This window comes from Rhipicephalus microplus, chromosome 6, assembly GCF_043290135.1.
Source record: "Rhipicephalus microplus isolate Deutch F79 chromosome 6, USDA_Rmic, whole genome shotgun sequence".
Classification (NCBI taxonomy): Eukaryota; Metazoa; Arthropoda; class Arachnida; order Ixodida; family Ixodidae; genus Rhipicephalus; species Rhipicephalus microplus.
Window position 1 is genome coordinate 194,694,209 of NC_134705.1, and position 19,842 is coordinate 194,714,050.

Here is a 19,842-nt window from a genome sequence, read left to right on the forward strand (position 1 = left end):
CTAAACCCACTGGTTTCTGAGACAGTTTGTCAAGCAGACTGTCCGGGATGACTTATGCTCTCCCATAGCAGGGTACCTCGTACTCTAAATCGTTAAAACCTATTCTAAACACAGCTCTCCCATAGTACAGTACCAAGTAGGGTAAATCGTTAACCACTTCTTTCAAGCACACGGTCTCTAGCTGTTTTTATTGAATGGGACGGCTTTCTGCTCTCCCATAGTAGAGTACATCATACACTAAATCGTTGACAACTTTTTCTATGCACGCAAGCTCTGCGCTCATTATACCTCTAGGCTCACGCCGTAATTTTCGTTAACAGGGCGTCATCAAGTGGGAGGTCCACGGGCCGGCTTCATGCTCTCTCATAGTAGAGCACCTATAGTGCTCAAAATCGTTAACCAGAATTAAATGCGAAGCATTTCTTAGCGAACTTCGCCTTTGAATCTATCTATCTATCTATCTATCTATCTATCTATCTATCTATCTATCTATCTATCTATCTATCTATCTATCTATCTATCTATCTATCTATCTATCTATCTATCTATCTATCTATCTATCTATCTATCTATCTATCTATCTATCTATCTATCTAGCCGCCTACGACTTTTAGCTCTCCTGGCCGTTTAGATATTGGTATCAATACCTAATTTGGTATGGCATTACATGACTGTATGAAGAACATATTTGACTAGTAATAACATGAAAATTATGACATGTATGTCATGAATGTCATGATTTACGTTTCTTGGTCCTGTAGCTCTTGCGGTGGTTCCGTACACATGACATGTTGCAAAACTGGTATGGTATGACATGATTGCATGAGAAACACAAGCGACAGGCCCTAACATGAAAATCATGACATGCGTGTCATGTAACAACATGGCTACATGCCATGCTCATGATGCGCTCGCGGCCGTTTCGCTAGCGTCACATATACCAAATTTATAATTACGGTACGGGAATGGATAACGAAGGTATGTGACTGGTGAAAACATGATAATCATGAGATGCTTGTCATGAGATGCGTGTGGCCGTTTCGCTAGCTTCGCCTATACCAAGTTTGGTATTATGGGGCGTGAATGGATGGCGAAGGCATGATACTGGTGCAAACATGATAAGCATGAGATGCATGCTACGCTCATGATGCGCCCACGGCTGTTTCGCTTGCTTCACGTGAACCAAACTCTGCATTACGCGACGCGAACGGACGACATGGGTAAATGACACAACCAAACATGATAATCACGACATGCGTGTCATGTAACAGCATGACTACTTGCCACTCTGATGCGCTCGCGGCCGTTGCTCTAGACTCACATATGCGGAATTTGGTATTACGTGACGCCAGTGGATGACGAAGGCATGCGACTGGTGCAAGCATGATAATCATGAGATGCGTGCCATGTGAGAACATGACCACATTCCACAGTCAAGACGCCAATACAGTTCGACGTGACGCGGTACGCGTGCTCACCGGCGTTCATTTCGTCGCGTCACGCCGTCGTTGCCACGCCAGGCGGCGGTCCTGCCATGTACTCGAAGGCGCGTGCCACGCTGCGTTGCTTTGACGCAAGCGCGTTTCAGTGAGCCCGGGCGTCCCTCCGTCACGAAAAGAGCAAGACGCAGTGTTTTCTGGGCAACGGATCGGCATAGAGTAATGATACTCTATGGCATCGGCGCGAAATGCGGCATGTCGTTTCGCGCCGATTGCCGTCTGGCCGCGCCGACAGACGCTGGTCGCGCCTGGCGTCAGACTATAGAGTGCTTGCGTTTTGCTAACTTAGCGTCGCTAAGCCCAGCGTGCGCGCGCGTCAACGCTCCATTAGAGTATATTGGGCCCTTCATGATGCGCTCGCGGCCGTTTTGCTAGCTGCGCATATACCAAACTTGGTGTTAAGTGACGTCAATGGATGACGAAATATATGACTGGTGCAAACGCGATTATCCTGACACGCGTGTCATGTAAGAACGTGACAACATACCACGGTCATAGCGTGCTCGCGGCCGTTTCGCTTGCTCCACATATACTAAATTTGGTATCACGTGACATGAATAGATGACTAAGGTAAACGGCACATCCAAACATGATAATCATGACACAGAAATCATGTACGGCATCATTTACATCCACTTCGTAATGTTGTGCTTAAAGTTATTTTAAAGCGACAAATCAACATTTCTCATTCATGCTTCGCATGTCATCGATTCCCACTGTACGTGGGATCTGCCAATATTTTTGTCTTGAACTTGATTTGTCACCGCCTTCAATGCAGCGCGTTTGGAACGCGTTTGTGCTACATGCCTTGGTAACGACTTAAGACAGCGCGTTCGAGACGCGTTTGTGCTGCATTGTAGGCTGTGGCAAGTCAAGTTAAATTTAAGGACCGCTTCTGAATACGTACGACTCTCGGAAATACTCTTCAACACAGCTCGGGAGGCAGGCGGCTTGCATGGCCGGCCAACTCCCGTGATCGAAAGGACAGTCACACCCACTACCGGCTTTTTTAAATGCGAAGCATTTCTTAGCGAGCTTCGGCGACTTAGAGCGTATCTATCTATCTATCTATCTATCTATCTATCTATCTATCTATCTATCTATCTATCTATCTATCTATCTATCTATCTATCTATCTATCTATCTATCTATCTATCTATCTATCTATCTATCTATCCATCCATCCATCCATCCATCCATCCGTCCGTCCGTCCGTCCGTCCGTCCGTCCGTCCGTCCGTCCGTCCGTCCGTCCGTCCGTCTGTCTGTCTGTCTGTCTGTCTGTCGTCCATTTGTCCGTGTGCCCGCCCGCCCGCCTGTCTGTCTGTCTGTCTGTCTGTCTGTCTGTCTGTCTGTCTGTCTGTCTGTCTGTCTAGACGCCTACGCCTTTTAGCTCTCCTGGCCGTTTCGATAATCGTATCGATACCAAACTTGGTATGGCATAACATGACTGTATGAAGAACATATTCGACTAGTCATATCATAAAAATTTTGACATGTATGTCATGAATGTCATGATTTACATTTCATGGTCTTGCAGCTCTTGGTTTCGTTCACATGGCATGTCGCAAAACTGGTACGGTATGGCAAGATTGCATGGCAAACACAAGCGACAGGCCCTAATATGAAAATCATGACATCGTGTCATGTAACAACATGGCTAACATGCCACGCTCATGATGCGCTCGCGGTCGTATCCCTAGCGTTACATGTACCAAATTTGGTATTGCAGTACGTGAATGGATGACAAAGGTATGTGACTCGTGCAAATATGATAATCATGACATGAGTGTCATGTAAAAACATGACTACATGCCATGCTCATGATGCGCTGGGGGCCATTTCGCTAGCTTCACCTATACCAAATTTGGCATTACGGGACGTGAATGAGTGACGAAGGTATGATACTGGTGCAAACATGATAAAAATGAGATACGTGTCATGTAACAACATGACTGCATGCTACGCGCATGATGCGCTCGCGGCCGTTTCGCTAGCTTACCAAACTCAGTATGTACCAAACTCAGCATTACGCGACGCTAACTGACGACATAGGTAAATGACATATCCACACACGATAGTCATGACATGGGTGTCATGTACCAACATGACTACTTGCCACTCTGATGCGCTCGCGGCCGTTTCTCTAGCTTCACATATGCCAAATTTGGTATTACGTGACACCAATGGATGACGAAGGTATGTGACTGGTGCAAACATGATAATCATGAGATGCATGACATGTGAGAACATGACTACATGCCACAGTCAATGCGCCAATACATTTCGACGTGACGCGGTGCGCCTGTTCACCGGCGTTCATTTCATAGCATCATACTGGCGTTGCCACGCCAGGCGCCAGTCGTGCCATGTACTTGCAGGCGCGCGCCGCGCTGCGTTGCTTTGACGCATGCGCGTTTCAGCGCACCTGGCGTCCCTCCGTCACGAAAAGAGGAAGGCGCAGTGTTGTCTGGGTAACGCATCGGCGCGATATGCAGCATGTCGCATTTCGCGCCGACGGACGCTGGTCACGCCTGGCGTCAGATTATAGAGTGTTCTCGTTTTGCTAACGTAGCGTCGTTGTGCCCAGCGCGCGCGCGCGTCAGCGCTACATTGGAGTATATTAGGCCTTTTATGATGCGCTCGCGGCCGTTTCGCTAGCTCCACATATACGAAATTTGGTGTTACGTAAGGTCAATGGATGACGAAATATATGACTGGTGTAAACATAATAATCCTGACACGCGTGTCATGTAAGAACATGACAACATGCCACGCTCATAGCTTGCTCGCGGCCATTTCTCAAGCTCCACAGATACAAAATTTGACATCACGTGACGTGATTGTATGAGGAAGTTAAATGACACATTTAAACATGATAATCATGACACGGAAGTCATGTACAGCACCATTTACCTCCACCTCGTAATGTTGTGCTGATATTAAAGTGACATATCAACAATTCTCATTCGTGCTTCGCATATCATCGATTCCCACTGTACGTGGGATCTGCCAATTTTTTTTTCTAAACAACACTCACGCCTCGCAAATAGCAGACCGCAATTTCGTAACTGAGGCCCACGGACACCTTTATGCTCTCCCATAGAGCGCACCTACTATTTGAAATCATTATCCACTTTTTTAAACACTGAAACAGATATCTGGTCTCCCTTAGTAGAGTACCAAGTACTGCAAATCAATGAACACTTCTTTCTGAACATATACAGTAGCGGCAGGCCACCGATTGCATCGGCCAGAGATGGCGCTACGTGTGCATGTCCCCAAGTCACAGTCATAACTGTGAGACAAAAAACTCGAGCGAGAGAGAGCAAAGTAAGCATGGCTAAAGTGTGTGGTGAGTCGAGCCTGGTCCAAAAAGGCTTGGTACGTGGAGAGATTGAAGCTGGGTAGGCAGGAGGAAAGCAAAGGAGGCGCTACGGCGGAAGCGGTACAGATGGCGTGGTAACAAGGAAACAGCAGGAGCGCGACTGGCTGTGCAGGTGACTGGCTGTGCAGCAGTCGACCAATTGTAGCGCGCGCTCGAGCACACGTGGTGCTGGTGAGAGAGAACGTTGTGGTAAGATGCACTGAGTCTAGGTGGCGCTAACTGTTTCACCAGGTCCGCTGTTTAAAAAGAGTTCGCCACTGCGCATAAATGTTTTTGATACAGCACCCCCTTTTTATGGGGGGAGGGGTACGGGAAAGCGTGTAACAATAGATCTTTTATCGGTCCGTCAGTCAGCTCCACTGGCGGTCAATTAGGTGCGTCCGGCGAATTGTTTTAAACATCAAGCACAGCAACGCAACATCACATGAATGGCAGGCACACCATTCTTGCGATACAGCACGGCATGGATGAGGATTTCAATGTGAAGACATTCACCATATTATGAACAGGAATTAGAAGAAGAACTGCAATTCCTCAATATATTCCATTATTGAGCTTTGTGAAGCTATAGAAGATAATTAAATTATGAATAGCGTATACAAATTAAACATTTATCTGTAATCGAAATACACAAGCCAGAGGTAGAGAATGACATTTAAAAAATGAGCAAATAAACCGAGAGAGACTAACGAAGTTGCTATTTCGATGGCATGCCCTGTGATAGGGAGCAACAATTTATGAACTCGTATGCCCGTGACCGCAATTTTAACACAGCTGCCGGGCTGTGCAGTGTTTCGACGAAACCTGATGTGGCCTCTTACTGGCAAGACCTTGAGGGCCTGGCTTCCAGCACAAGAAGCCACACGAGCCCTCCGGCAATTCTTCAAGGCAACATAATAGGGCGACCAGCCGTGATACAATAGAATTAGATCATGCGTGTGTTGTGAAATTTGATTAATGGTACTTTGTTTCCTTCTCACGCTCTTACTCTCTTATTCGCATCCCCATGTGTAGTGTAACTACCGGGCGGTATACTCGAAAACAACTTTCTGTGGCAGTGAAGGGAATGCTACGGAGCCAAAGTGGACGCGTGCCAAGGAAGTATAAAATATAGTGCACCACAAATGCGTCCGTGTTTTCCGCGTGAAAATAATAAAAAACGAAGAAAATTATTTCTTATGATGTTCATAAAGAGGCGCTGCATGCACCGAGCACATATTCATATCTGTTGTCACTTTCCGAAGTGTCGATTCGCGTTTTCGCGTTTCTGAAAACGTCGCACCTCATGGTCCAAATGGCGCTTTCATCTTCAGGTAAGCGCACGGCGCCCTTTAGCTATTCCGACGACTCGCCGAATGTGTCGAATTTCACTGACAAATGGCTGTGTAAGCAGAGGTATCAAATTGTGTGCAGTGAGTTTGCGTGAACACGGCCGTCATTCGAAACGCCAGCTGAACCCGACTACGTCGCGGAGGTGTACAGGAGCAGTAGCTCCGCCTCCGTAGCTTTCCCTTCATTGCCACGTAAAGTTCTCCCCGAGTATGGTCTATTTAACCTTCTTGTATTAATTACATTCCTTTTCTCTCTCTACTATGCAGTGCAAGAGATTTGATTTTATTTTATTTTGTTTGATTTGATTGAACGTTTATTATCATTTGTCACATGAAGTTTACAAACACTGATTGGACCCATAGCCTGAGGCTATGGGTCCAAAGATAGGGAGAGGGTGGAAATTTAAAGAAGTAAATAAGTAAAGAGTAAATCGGTCGGTGCCCTATATAACATTTTATTTAAAAGGCCCACTATAGACTTTACATAAAATGCAAAACAAACGTGAACGTACCCTGTGTCTGGACAACCAAGAGTTACCAGCAGCGTGCTTTCCTTAGACAATTGGTACATTACATAATTGATGATTGATATGTGGGATTTAACGTCCCAACCATACGATTATGAGAGACGCCGTATAGTGGAGGGCTCCTGAAATTTAGACCGCCTGGGGTAGTACATAACGTCAGTGTGAAGGGTTCGACCAGAAGTATCGTTCGAAGGGGGCAGGTGGCTGCGTGCGTGCATCGCCAGATCACCCGTAATCGTCACGAACACCTCCCCTCCCTCTCTCCTCACACCACCACCACCCTCCCACTCACGCAATGCACAGTACATCGCCCTGACACAGAGCCAACACAAATCGTCGAAGAACATATGTTAGGTGCATGCGTCGGGTCATGCAAGTAAATGGCCGAGCGGGCAGGTCTTCCTGGCCTGCTGGTGCGCGCTAACGAGCACCGAGGCAGCTGGTCGCTGTAGTATAGTGACATCTACCGGCCGAGACAGGCGTCTCCTAACGAGGCGTCCGCGACATGACAAGCGTACACGGGAGACATTGGAGGAATTACGTGTGCGCGGACTAGGGCCTCCGAGGGAGCCCCTCCAGGCCGCCAAGACAATGAGAGAAGGCCGCGTGACTCACGACGAAACCACCGCCCCGTAGTCAAGCCGACGCGAAGAGGTCGTGACAGATCTCGCCGGTACCCTCAGACATCACTGCACGCACTGCTCGTATACGCGCTGCTAAGGGAACGCGATTGCCGTGCAGGCGTCGGCTGTATAGTCCCCTTCTTCGCACGGCCCCTGATTGCGCGACGGAGCGACGCAATCAAAGCTGTGCGCGGCGCCACTCGGTTTTATCGAACTCGCGTGGCAGGAGGGCTGTCATTTTCTTTCTTTCGTCTTTATTCCACGGAAATACATCTATCGACTAGAGTGAGCATGCTGCTCTCCAATTTCTTTGATGAGTGTTGGGGTGAGTTTTGTGTATGTCGCGTCATACAATCCCGGAGCGGCAATTCGGATCGGTCATAGTGGGCGGTAATCTGGAGAGGTGCGAACCTCTCCAATATAATCATTAAAGAGATCATGGCACTTCATTCCCCTTCAGTTTGCTATTGTTGATTTGATTGATTTGTGGGGTTTAACGTTCAAAAACCACGCTATGATTATGAGGGACGCCGTAGTGGAGGGCTCCGGAAATTTCGACCACCTGGGGTTCTTTAACGTGCACCCAAATCTGAGCACACGGGCCTAAAACATTTCCGCCTCCATCAGAAATGCAGCCGCCGCAGCCGGGATTCGATCCCGCGACCTGCGGGTCAGCAGCCGAGTACCTTAGCCACTAGACCACCACCGCGGGGCAGTTTGCTATTGTTAATTATGTATTAGGTTTAAAGACATATCTGTGCAAGAAAGTAGGCTGCTCCTACCAATATAACAAAATGTAAGAGCTTCAACGAACGAACACACGATTTCCAAAAAAGTGGATCGCAGATCAAAGCCTTATTAATCACCAACTCAGTGAACTTCCCTGTTAAGATGGCTCACCCAATTGGCGGGCTTCTGCAGCCGCCTTTTGTCGAAGCCTATGCGAAGCTTGCATGCGACACATACTTACCTGCTAGTGAAAGCCCCAGGGCACTGCGCAAGCTCCCATTGTGGGAGTTGCCGGCCCGTATCCAGCGAGAAAACTATGGATCAGGCGATCCGTCGCCCCCATCCGTCAAGATATCGTGGTACCGCGGGACACGCTCCAGCTTTTTGTGAAATCCTCGGGGCACGAAGTCTTTCGGCTATACGCACGCGTTTCTCCACGCGTGACGTGTATGCAGGCCGAGGTTATTGACAGCAACCAAGAAAGACAGCAAGCACCTACTCTTTCACGACTGTTCCGTGCAGCGCCGCATATATGCTGGATTACGACTCAACCAATTTGAATGCAGTCATAGTGGCGGCTGTGTGAAGGGAAAATGGGGCTAGCCCATTGCCCACAACTGTGCAGGTGAGACAGCATCAAACAGATGTCGACCAGAGGTGGGCAGTGAGGGAACACGAAATCCTTTTACCATTACTACTTGGCTGCAGCGATGTGTAGCTTTGGTTGCGCTGCACGCTGCGTTTGCGATGAAGTATCGAAGCATAGAGAAGGTGGGTTCGGGTGAGCAGTTTACCATACGTGTCGTTTAACGGTCATCATGATGGTTTTCCCTTTCGCGCACATGCGGTGACACACGCTAAAGGTGTTCCCATCGTGGGTATTATGGACCTCTGCGGCACAATTGCTCGCCTATAGAAGCCGGCATCCCGGAGCTTCCGTTGTTTGGGTCACATACCTCATTCCAAACGTAGAAGGAACGTCGCGCAGGCAGTGATAAAATTTGGCAACTATTAAAAGAATCATCTTCATCAAGTGAGAAAAATTTACACGAGTAGTGCAACGCTTAAAAAAGAACGAAGATTGTTCATTTTATACGGGGGCCAAGCGTGGCATTCTTGGATGATGCTATAGGTCTTTCCTTCGTGTGTACAAAGTACAGTCGAACTGCAGCCTGTCACGGACGATGTCAAGGATGTCCGAACTCCACTGACAGAACTAACATCAAAGCTGTCTCTCACACCCCCGGTAGAAGCGCGACCCTTTCATTTCTCGGCGCTCGCGACGGGCTAACTGAGTGCGGCGGCTACGCGGGCTGTCTCCGTCAGTGGGCGCAGCTGATGACAACCGCGTCTTCTTCTTCTTCTTCTTCTTCTTCTTCTTCTTCTTCTTCTTCTTCTTCTTCTTCTTCTTCTTCTTCTTCTTCTTCTTCTTCTTCTTCTTCTTCTTCTTCTTCTTCTTCTTCTTCTTCTTCTTCTTCTTCCTCTTCTTCTTCTTCTTCTTCTTCTTCTTCATGCTCATCGTCTTCATTTTCATGCTCATCGTCTTCATCTTCATGCTCATCATCTTCATGCTCATCGTCGTCGTCGTCATCATCTTCATCTTCATGCTCATCGTCGTCGTCGTCATCATCTTCATGCTCATCGTCGTCGTCGTCGTCATCATCATCATCTTCATGCTCATCGTCGTCGTCGTCATCATCATCTTCGTCTTCGTCGTCATCATCTTCGTCTTCGTCGTCATCATCATCTTCGTCATCATCATCACCATGTTCGTCATCATCGTCGCCGTCATCATCACCATGTTCGTCATCACCATGTTCATCATCATCATCGTCATCTTCTTCTTTTTCTTCTTCTTCTTAAATCATGAAACCATAAATGGAAAACACATTAATTGTAACTCCAACCTGTTACCAGGAAACCCGGATAAGCCGCTGACCACAACCACTAGATACGCTGTGCCGTGAACGGCGAGGTTCCACTGTTACTTGGCGTCAGCCGAAGATAAACATGCTGACGCACTTGGCTGGCGATTAACGTTCTAGAAACCGCAGAACTTACTAACCGCCGTCGCACGTACGCAGAGTCTAGACAAGTTGGCGCTAGTGACGGAGATCATAATGCAACGTCAGCGCCCATAAAACAACCTGATATTCTTGACAAGCGGAAGCAGATATGCTGACTGTTCAGTGCAAACTGAGAAAAGCGTCGTCTACCTTCCAAGCTCATCGGTGCAACTTGGACTTTTGGCAGGGTTGCGGTTTCACTCACCTGAACTGCCTTATTAACTAGCGTGTACACGCTGATTAAAGTGTCAACGTATAAACACACACACATACACACACACACACACACACGTATATATATATATATATATATATATATATATATATATATATATATATATATATATATATATATATATATATATATATATATATGGCTCATTTTTTCGTGTTTTGACACAATAATAATGACATCTAACAGATAATAGTGCCAAGGAATGTACATAGGGAAGCTATTAGAACGAATGTAAATAAGAAACAAAAGGGGGTGGAAAAATAACTTGCCGGGAGCAGCAGGCAAGTTATATATATAAATATAAATATAAATATAATATATATATATATATATATATATATATATATATATATATATATATATATATATATCCTCCGTGAGAACGGTGGGAGAGAGGTTTAACGAACCCCTCCTCCTTCCCCCTGAAAGGGGGACGCTCGGCGCGCCTATGATGGTTGCGAATCATGCCTCTCATTCCCTGATACCTAAGCATACCATGTTAATTTTGAAAACGATTGAAACGTGAGAGCATTCTAACGCTCACGCGAGGTCGATGTGCGGGAACAAAACATATTGGCTCGAGGATGCCACAGCTCAAGGACTCATGGCTGCCACCTAGGGGAAGGAGACAATTCTTCCACATCTTGCCTCTTTTTTTTTTCTTTAATAATGTTATTTCCTCCTCCCCGTCGTTTTAGCGAAGCCATCTCAACGGGGACGACGTGGGTGGGGAGCACAGCAGGCCGTGATTGCGTTTTACGAGCGGCGCCGCCGTTTCCGAGCTGACTGTGCGATACTTCAAACAAGAAAAGAAAACGGATCAATCGAGGGAGCAAAGGAGCCTGAGTGAAAATCGCTTACCTGTGCTCGATGAAAGCCCCCACGCTGCCACGCTGCAGCCCCCATTAATTCGCATTGCACATGATGGTTCATTCGTCCTGAAAAAAAAAAAATGGTGATAATTTTGCCCTGATATTCAACGTTCATTTGTTTTAGAAGTGTTTGTTCAGTATTATCGTCCGAAGTTCTATAGAGAAAGCATATCGCACTTTTAGTAGATTCAATGAGCTTATTCGTCTATGCCTATTGATTGATATGCGGGGTTTAATATCCCCAAACCACCATATGATTATGAGAGACGCCATATCGGAGGGCTCCGGAAATTTCGACCACCGGGGGTTCTCTTTAACGTGCACCTAAATCTGAGTACACGGGCCTACAGTATTTTCTAATCCACCTCCTTGGCCGTCGGGCGGGAAAGGACCTTCGCCGAGGATTTCGGGAGATGTTTCTCGTACAGTGGATCTCTGACAGCCTAGCCCCAGGCACAACCACTGGGCAAATATTTTTTTAAAATGCGAAGCATTTCTTAGCGCGAACTTCAGCGACTTTGAGCGTATCTATCTAGCCGCTAACGTTTGCGTGATCTCGTGGTCACCCCCTTAACTTGGCGTGAACCGAAATTAGCATGGGAGGATAAGACGGATATGACGAATATGACGCACTAGTCAGGACGTAAATAATTTCATTATCCCGTCACGTACGTCGTCAAACACTTCCGGCCAGACAGAGGCACATACCCAAGGGTGGGTATGGTCCGCTGGTATGCGGGTATGTGCCACAGGTGATAGACACTTAGTATCTGCCCCAAAACGACGAGAACCAACATGGGCAATTTTAACGCGCGAGTGTTAAGAAACACCTGGCATCGGTGGCGTCGACCCTACGCATGCAAAGAATAAATATCAGGTTCCCAGCACGAATCAAAGCCAAGCATTCTGCGTGACAATGAAGCATTTTACCACAAAGCTACGCCAGGTCTCGGAAATACTTTTCAGATAGACGCTAATCTTCGTGAAACGTCAATAGTACTTGCAATGCAGCCTACGGAATTTTACAAACACTACATATGTACTCCTTTGATACAGCCGTCACGTTGGGTTAACCTCAGTTGTGGTTGTTGTCATGCGCTGAAGTTGTTTTATGTAGCAGTGTCCAGGGCCAGCACTCTCGCGAGCATCAGCGCCTCAATTCAGGTTTTGATGTTGCTCATACGCATGTTCCAGTTGGCATCGTTGCGCAAGTGCAAACAACTGGTTATATAAACATCTGCAACTCTACAACATATGTCTGTGCGTGTAACATTTGTACATATAGTTAGCGTCATTTCATAACGTCTCACTCAATGAAAAAATTTAAACATGGTGACCTTCCCTCTGCATGCTTCGCATAACGGCGATTCCCAGGAACGTGGGATATGCCGAATTTTTTTTCAGCTCGATTCAATTATGCAATGCAGCGAAACACACGTTAAGCTGCTTTTAAGGCGTTACATGCTTCATCAAACGCGTATAGTCATACTGCGCGGCATCGACATCAGCCCGAGTTATGCAAGAAAACATGTCTTGTGGTTACGTGATCATAATGTCACAGGTCGTTAGATCTTGTGACGTCATCAAGATGACACTATTACACAATTGCATGATGGTCGTTTGGTCAAAGTGAAGCGATCTCGGAGGCACTGCAAAACCATGTGAGGCGCGGAAGGGTTTTAAATTCTGCGATACCGTAGGCAGTCGAAACGACATTCGGTGCAGATTGCTTTCGCGGGTAAAAAAAAAGGGGGGGGGGGGTGTTGATCAGGTGCAATCGCTTGTCCTCTCATTCATCTATAGCTCTCTCTCTCTCTCTCTCTGTGTGTGTGTGTGTGTGTGTGTGTGTGTGTGTGTGTGTGTGTGTGTGTGTATGCGTGAGGGGGTGTGTGCGTGTGCGTGTTTTCGTGGGTGTTTGCGCTGCTGTATATTTTTTTTTCATCTGAAAGCTTCAACGCAATTAAGCCAAGATGGACCACAGCGAGTATACACAAAACAAGCCCAGCGCGGGTGCTTGTCTCATCTGTTCATAGCGGTCCCTTTTTCGGTTTGCGCTCAAGGTTTCACCTTCCAGGGTGCCTGTACCACTCTTTGAGCGGGATCTGAAAACGCTTACGATTGGCATTCGAGGCTTCCTCGAACACGCGAGCCAAACATTATTGTCCAGCAACCGGCCTGGAGTTTACATTGAATGCTCAAACTCGGCTAGAAATCATTCACTCTTCTCTCGAAAGATAATGACATCTGCCCAAATTATAACGAGACTGAAACTTGACAAAGTTGGTTGTATTTCGGCCAAAGTCCGTGCATTTCTGCTTATACCGTGGTCCCTTTGGGTATATCATGATGGACCGGCAGCGCAACCACACACGGAGAGAGGAAAGAAGGTACACGACATAAAGTGCAGGCGTAACGTGCGCATCCACATGCCTGCATTCATCGGTATGAGTGTGGTTGCGATGCTTGCCCTTCATGATATACCAAAAATAACCACGATATAAGCACAACTGCACAGACTTCGGCCGTTTTGAGCACCGTGAGCTGCGTAGTTACTGTGACCGCCGACGGATGCCGCCCACGGGCCCACGCACGCGATCAGACTGAAAGTAAGCCACGGGTTAGAGGGAAAACGAGACAAAAGAGGGAGCTCAAGGTCGTGACGTGCGCTGACGAATGGACACATCTTCGCAGCCTTTTGTCGTGCCCTTCCCCTGCGTAGCTTACAGCGCAGTCGCAGGTACGAAAAGAGAGAGAAAGAGCTTGAAGCGTGCGACTAATCTTTCTAACTCCGCCCATACTCGATTGATTTGAAAATTTTCAGCGATAGTTTATTCGTGACGCAATAAGTTCTTTCAATGAAGCCATTAGACGATTACTTGGAAAAGTGTTGCAGGAACCCTTTAAAAACTACGTACCAACTAGGCCCATCAGAACTTTTATAGATGTTCCACTTCATCGTACAACACAATCCACCGAGAAAAAGAAAAGGAACAAGGTGAGTTTCCCCATCGAGTTGTACCAGACAGATGCATAGGGGACCCGTCTGACTTCCGTTGCTGCTACCGAAGTTAGACTTGTAGTGCGAATTAAAGTGAGTCCGTCTTCTTATGTGAAGCCAAAGCTCGCTGTTCTTGCCAATCATTTTTACCAACACAATGCAACTCTGCAAGGGGAATGCGGAACTGCGCCAACTATACGTCTATTGAAGCTCTCCCACGGTCTTTCTCGGAAAGACCGTGGGCCGAAAAAACAAACGAAATGTCCCCCCCCCCCTCCTTCCTGCCCAGGCCCAGGCAAGTGGGCTGGAAGCTGAGAGGGTGACAAGAGCAACAGGATCACTCTTGCAAAGGCGACAAAAAGGACGGCGTGCAATACGTGACCTGCGTAGAAACAATAGAGCACACCTCTTGTCTTTTTTTTTATGGATAGGGACGGTCGATCTGTCACCGTCGCGTTGGAGTGGACGGCTATCGTACGTCCATCAAAGTGAGACAAGATAAGCAAGAATGAATAAGAAAGGAAGCAACAAAGAATAATCGGCCACTGTATATGTAAACAAGGAGATGGAATCTGGGTCGAGAGCGGTGCCTGAGCTTGAAGCCGCGACTTCCGGCTTGCGTTTGCACCTGCACGTTGTGTGTACATAATTCTAGTAGGGCTATCCATCCTCCTCGTTCTCCTACTTTTACCTTTTTTTTTCTTACTTCACCTTTTCATTCTGCCTCCCAACGCGCTTCCACGTCCTGTATGGCTTCGAAGTCATGATTCACTTTGCACAAGGACTCTGTAGATGTACTCAATGCACGGCCTGCGTTATTGCGTGGACGCTTGAGCCGGATATTAGGTACGGGCGACGATAGCAAGTAATACAATGCAGTTATTGTACAGGCGTGTAGTGGCTACTTGGAATAGTGTGGTTGCAGGCCAGTTGGTGTTTCATGATAAGCAAGGGTAACCGCTGCAGACCACGGGACGCCAAAGGGGACAAGAGGATGCGGTTACTGGTCACCCATATTGCTGATATCTTTCGACTCATATAAAGGCAAACGCTTTATGTGTCCCATCAAACTCCAAATGTGACCGTCTGCGTCTAAACGAGTGAGGGAAAAAAAAATCCAGTCATGTTGTCATCATGGTGGCCATACTTGCGACGTCACATGACTTCACATAACGTGACGGATTCACATGACACCGTACCTTGGCCCAACTTGGGCCTATTCGGGGGAGATAAAGAGTGAGAGAAAGATCGAAAAAAGACAGGAAAGAAAGACAGGAACGTTGATCAAAGGGAGACTCCGGTTCGCTACTCTAAATTAGAAAGAGGAAAATGGAGTGTGAAAGAATTAAAACGAGGAAGAAATGTTTGTGATAGCAGGATAAAAAATCAAAACAATGAGCTGTGATTGGGGTGCGCACCACCCCGCGAGTTGCAGAAAGCTATCAGTGCCCCCGATCCCGGAAGCAAAGCGAAGTGACGTTGGATTAAGAAAACTTTCGCAGCTCGGAGGAGAAGTGGGGTTTGGTGCACTCGCCCCAATCCGTAAGCTACTCTTCTGGTCGGTATAGCACGACATACTTTACCCCAATAGCAAACAAGAACAGTTATAGAAAACAGGGAACCAGTGGCATTGTTGTTCAGAACCTCCCTTCACTGTTGTTTTTCGTAAGCACTAAATGTCAACGACTTTGGTGGCACTAACCTCAAAGTTTCACTTCTGCGTTAGAGCCACAGTGTTAGAAGTATAAAACTGTGCCGCGTTGAGCACTAACTTGAACAGCTGTAGCGAGCTCGATTTTCTTCCTTAAACTAACAAACAGACAAAAATACGATATCACATTTGCCCCGAGGTCCTGCTGATTTCTTCACGAACTGCGATGGGGTGACCATTCTCCTACTGGGCCGGAGCGAGTATTTGAGACACTGAAAGGAGGCATATATTGTTCGAATAGCGCCGAGCTATATAATGATAAAAAGAAATAAATCTAATATTGAAAAGGCATGGTTAAAGCGAAGATGTCACTACGTTTACTGAGAAGGATCACTACATTTACTGAGAAGAAAAAAAACGAGGATGACTTCTCATTCGTATTAACAACTCTTGGCCCATCCCCCTGAGTGGGTATCAACCATAATTGAGGCATCATCATTTATCTACCGTCCACTCTTCCTTTTGTGCTGCCAGTTTCAGCGCTTCGTCTTTCAGCGTTACGACTCTTCCAAAGGCCCGACCACACGTACACGTTGCAGCGCGTCAGCGCGCGGCTTTTTCACGCGGCGCCGCTTTATCTCCCCATTGGGTGAGAAGAGCGCGTGGCTACGCGATGCTGCGTGCCCTCTCTCTCCTAGGGAGAAGGCTCGGCGCTGGGTCAAGAAAGCCACGCGCTGTCGCGCTGCCGCGATCACGTGTGGCCAGGCCTTTAGGTCGAATGCACAGGAAACCCTGCACATTTTCATGTCTACAACAACCACAGCACGGCATTCAGTGTTTTCATTTATCCTCCGCCCTACTACACGTTCCGTCGCACACACTCAAAGATCTTACGATATCACGTTCGTGTAATAAAAACCAATGTCACACTCGGCGCGTCACAGCGTTCTTTTCTTCCGAGAGGTCGCAGACTCCGCAACAAGGACGTCGATGGAAAGCAAGGCAACAAAATAGTGTAACAAGGCGGAGGCGGCCGGCTGCGAAGGTGATGAGCATCTCCTTCGAAACGGAAGGAGTTAAGAAGAGAGCAACATTGAGTCCCACGCGGGGAAGTAAAGCAGCGCTTTTTGCGTCGCGTCAACTTGGAGACACAAACAGGCGAAGTGACAGTTGGCGAGAAGGGTTGTTTCTTTCCGAGTGCGAAATCGTTTTCGACGACGTCCCGGAAAATAGCCTCCCACTGCCGCTTCTGCTGTTGTGTACGCGTCACGGTTGCTTGAGCGTTATTTCGACATAGTTTTTTTTTTATTTGCAACGTTTGTAACGGTGAAATGGCTGCGCGCTCCCCGCTGACTTTGTCGGCGAGTTCGATCAGACTTCTCCAATATATACGCGGCTTTTTTTTTTTTCCTTGTAGGTCTTTGGTGCTTCAAAATCTCATTTCACGTTCGCTGCTATCTTGGTACATCTTAAGCGGCATTTGTGTGTAGCGATTGATGATAACAATCAGGCATAACGATGCATAAACTATTGACTAAAGTATTACTTTTTTTTCTTTTTGACATAAAAAATAAACGAAGGAGTTGTTGTCACCGTTACTTGACTACGGCTAAGCCAGAATAACTCTTGTAAACCACATACTTATGACGAGCAAAAGCTATATTTGGCTTTATTGTGGTAATACTATATCAATGAAGTGTTTCGTAAATTTAGGCTTTATTGCAAGTATGACGATCTGTGTCTGTGTTTTTGAATATTGGCGAAAACAATCTTGTGGTTCATGAAGCAGTTAGCAGTGGTGGCAACTTTGGCTTTTACATTGTAACGGCCTCTCTTTGCTCCGGTGTTTCAACGTGCTATTCGAGACTACGCAACCTGCCGTCTAGCCATGTCATCTGCTAACTAATTCGATTCAGCCTGTCGCTTGCACTGAAATGCACGCACAGGTTACCCGCAGAGCAGGTGCATTATCCATGGCTATAGACCACGTGTTACAACAGCGGCGAGGCTGCTATAGCGCAGCTGCGACGCCGTGAACTAAGTGACGTCACGTCGCTATAGTTCTCCGGCGGCTTAAGGCAAATCATTTCGACAGCAATTTAACCTAGCACGAACAATAACGCGAACTTATTCACATATGCATAAACCCACGCATGCAGAAAGAAATAATAATATTAAGACGTATGGCGCTCCGCTCCTATCCCCAAGTGCCTTATTTGCGTTTCATTATTTTAAACCTAAATCAATTACAATCCAGCCCAGCAAGTAATACTGTCCCCCTGCAGAAGCTTCTCTGGTTAACCTTCTTTGATTCCGCCTTTCTGGTAGATTCCTTCCTTATCGTGCATGCTTTATGGTCCACGCTATAGGATGACCATCTCGCGTATTATATATAAACATAGTTTATATCATGCTATGCACCTTGTATCAGTATATATAGCCTCCTGGAGCAATTAATTCCCAGTAATCAGAAAAAAATAAATTATGCTTGGGCGTCTCGAGACTATAAAAAGTGAACACGTTCCCTCAGAGATAACCTTCACCGGGTTTTTCTTTCCTGTTGTCTTACACATTAAGGGCGATGCACAGGAACTGGTTATTTTAGCGACAGCCCTCGGTAGAGTCGCTAAGCGGTACGAACGACGTTAGTGCACGGCGTAAAAAAAGTGACCGTTGCCAACTTTCATATAGTGTTTTTTTTTTTTTTTTTTTACTGAAAGCGTGTACGTTTATTGTAAGTTTGAAAGCGATAGCCAACGCTATATCTTGTGTCGGCGAGACGGACCCTCGAATGTCGTTTAGAGATAGCTGCAGCGTTTCCAGCACCGCGCACTTTAAACATAGCTCCTTCACAGTTTCACATTTTGGGCTTTGTCCCTTTCCGTATGTTCACACCCCGTGCGGACACAAACCTTGCGCGCTTAATGAGAGAGCGTCCGTTCAGAAGGTAAAGTACAAAACCTTACACAGAGAACACGTCTCATATTCTCTACCTAATTAAAGAGCCTTGACTGTTTCAGGCAGACACAAAGCCGCGGGGGGGGGGGGGGGGGGGGGGAGGCTAGGAGTCTGGAATTCAGCCGAAGTTTCAAAGTTTAACCGAGAATAATTAGTGAAAACACGAGTTTCTCACAACTGTCAACAGGCACCCCCCCCCCCCCCCGTGCGTCCATCCGTGCACCCGTTCGTCCATCCGTCCGTCCTTCTGCTTGTCTGTCTGCCATTGCATCCGTCCGTGCGTCCATATAGTGAACACTCCAAGTATACCGTCATCTCGCATCTTTTCATCATATATTCATCATATAGAAGTAGCGCCATCCGGCGAACATTACAAGGAATAAACGAGTGGCGGCTACCCACCACCGCCACCGCCACTACTACTACTACTACTACTACTACTACTACTGCTACTACTACTACTACTACTACTACTACTTACATACATACATACATAGCGGACGTACGACCCACGGCTTAAGGAGCTTCGCTACAAATATCCGAAACAAAATTCAGGAAAGGGGACCGTTGAAGTCAACGAAACACTCAGAGGCTGATGAGTTCGTGCGAGCACTTCGTTTTACGAAGCGCTTCGGCCTCGGCGAAGCCTCCGATGCGGCTCGCTGGCGTCCTTCGTTTCGGCTGTGATTGAAGAGGCCCTGCACCACTCTCATGTAGTTCTGCTATAAGAGCTGCGCTAAAAAACGTCATGAGCTGTACCACAGAGATGTATGTAGGTTTCTGGGCTTCCGAAGGAAGATGGAGGGGTGCCCGTGCGTAGAACGCGTACGCATATCAATATGCCATGAAAAACGGAGTGTCATGGGCTCTCTGACCTCGTTAAAGGAGTTCGAGTTTCGAGTTAAAGGAGTTCAAAAACCATAATGAATCGGGCCATACGAGCAGCGACACCTCTACGGTTCTGAA

At 47.0% G+C, this 19,842-nt stretch overlaps 1 protein-coding gene across 4 annotated transcripts in view; it reads right to left on the minus strand.

Annotated features, from left to right (window-relative positions):
- The window catches only part of LOC119167875 (uncharacterized), a 596,496-nt gene that overhangs the window by 166,765 nt on the left and 409,889 nt on the right, over positions 1 to 19,842 (minus strand). For all 4 annotated transcript variants that reach the window (XR_012884394.1, XR_012884393.1, XM_075867434.1 and 1 more), the window contains one exon: positions 11,259 to 11,335. Coding sequence is in view for 2 of the 4 variants with exons in the window: in XM_075867434.1 (XP_075723549.1) it covers positions 11,259 to 11,335 (77 nt within the window). In the remaining 2 variants the exon portion in view is untranslated. The remainder of the gene's footprint in view (positions 1 to 11,258; positions 11,336 to 19,842) is intronic.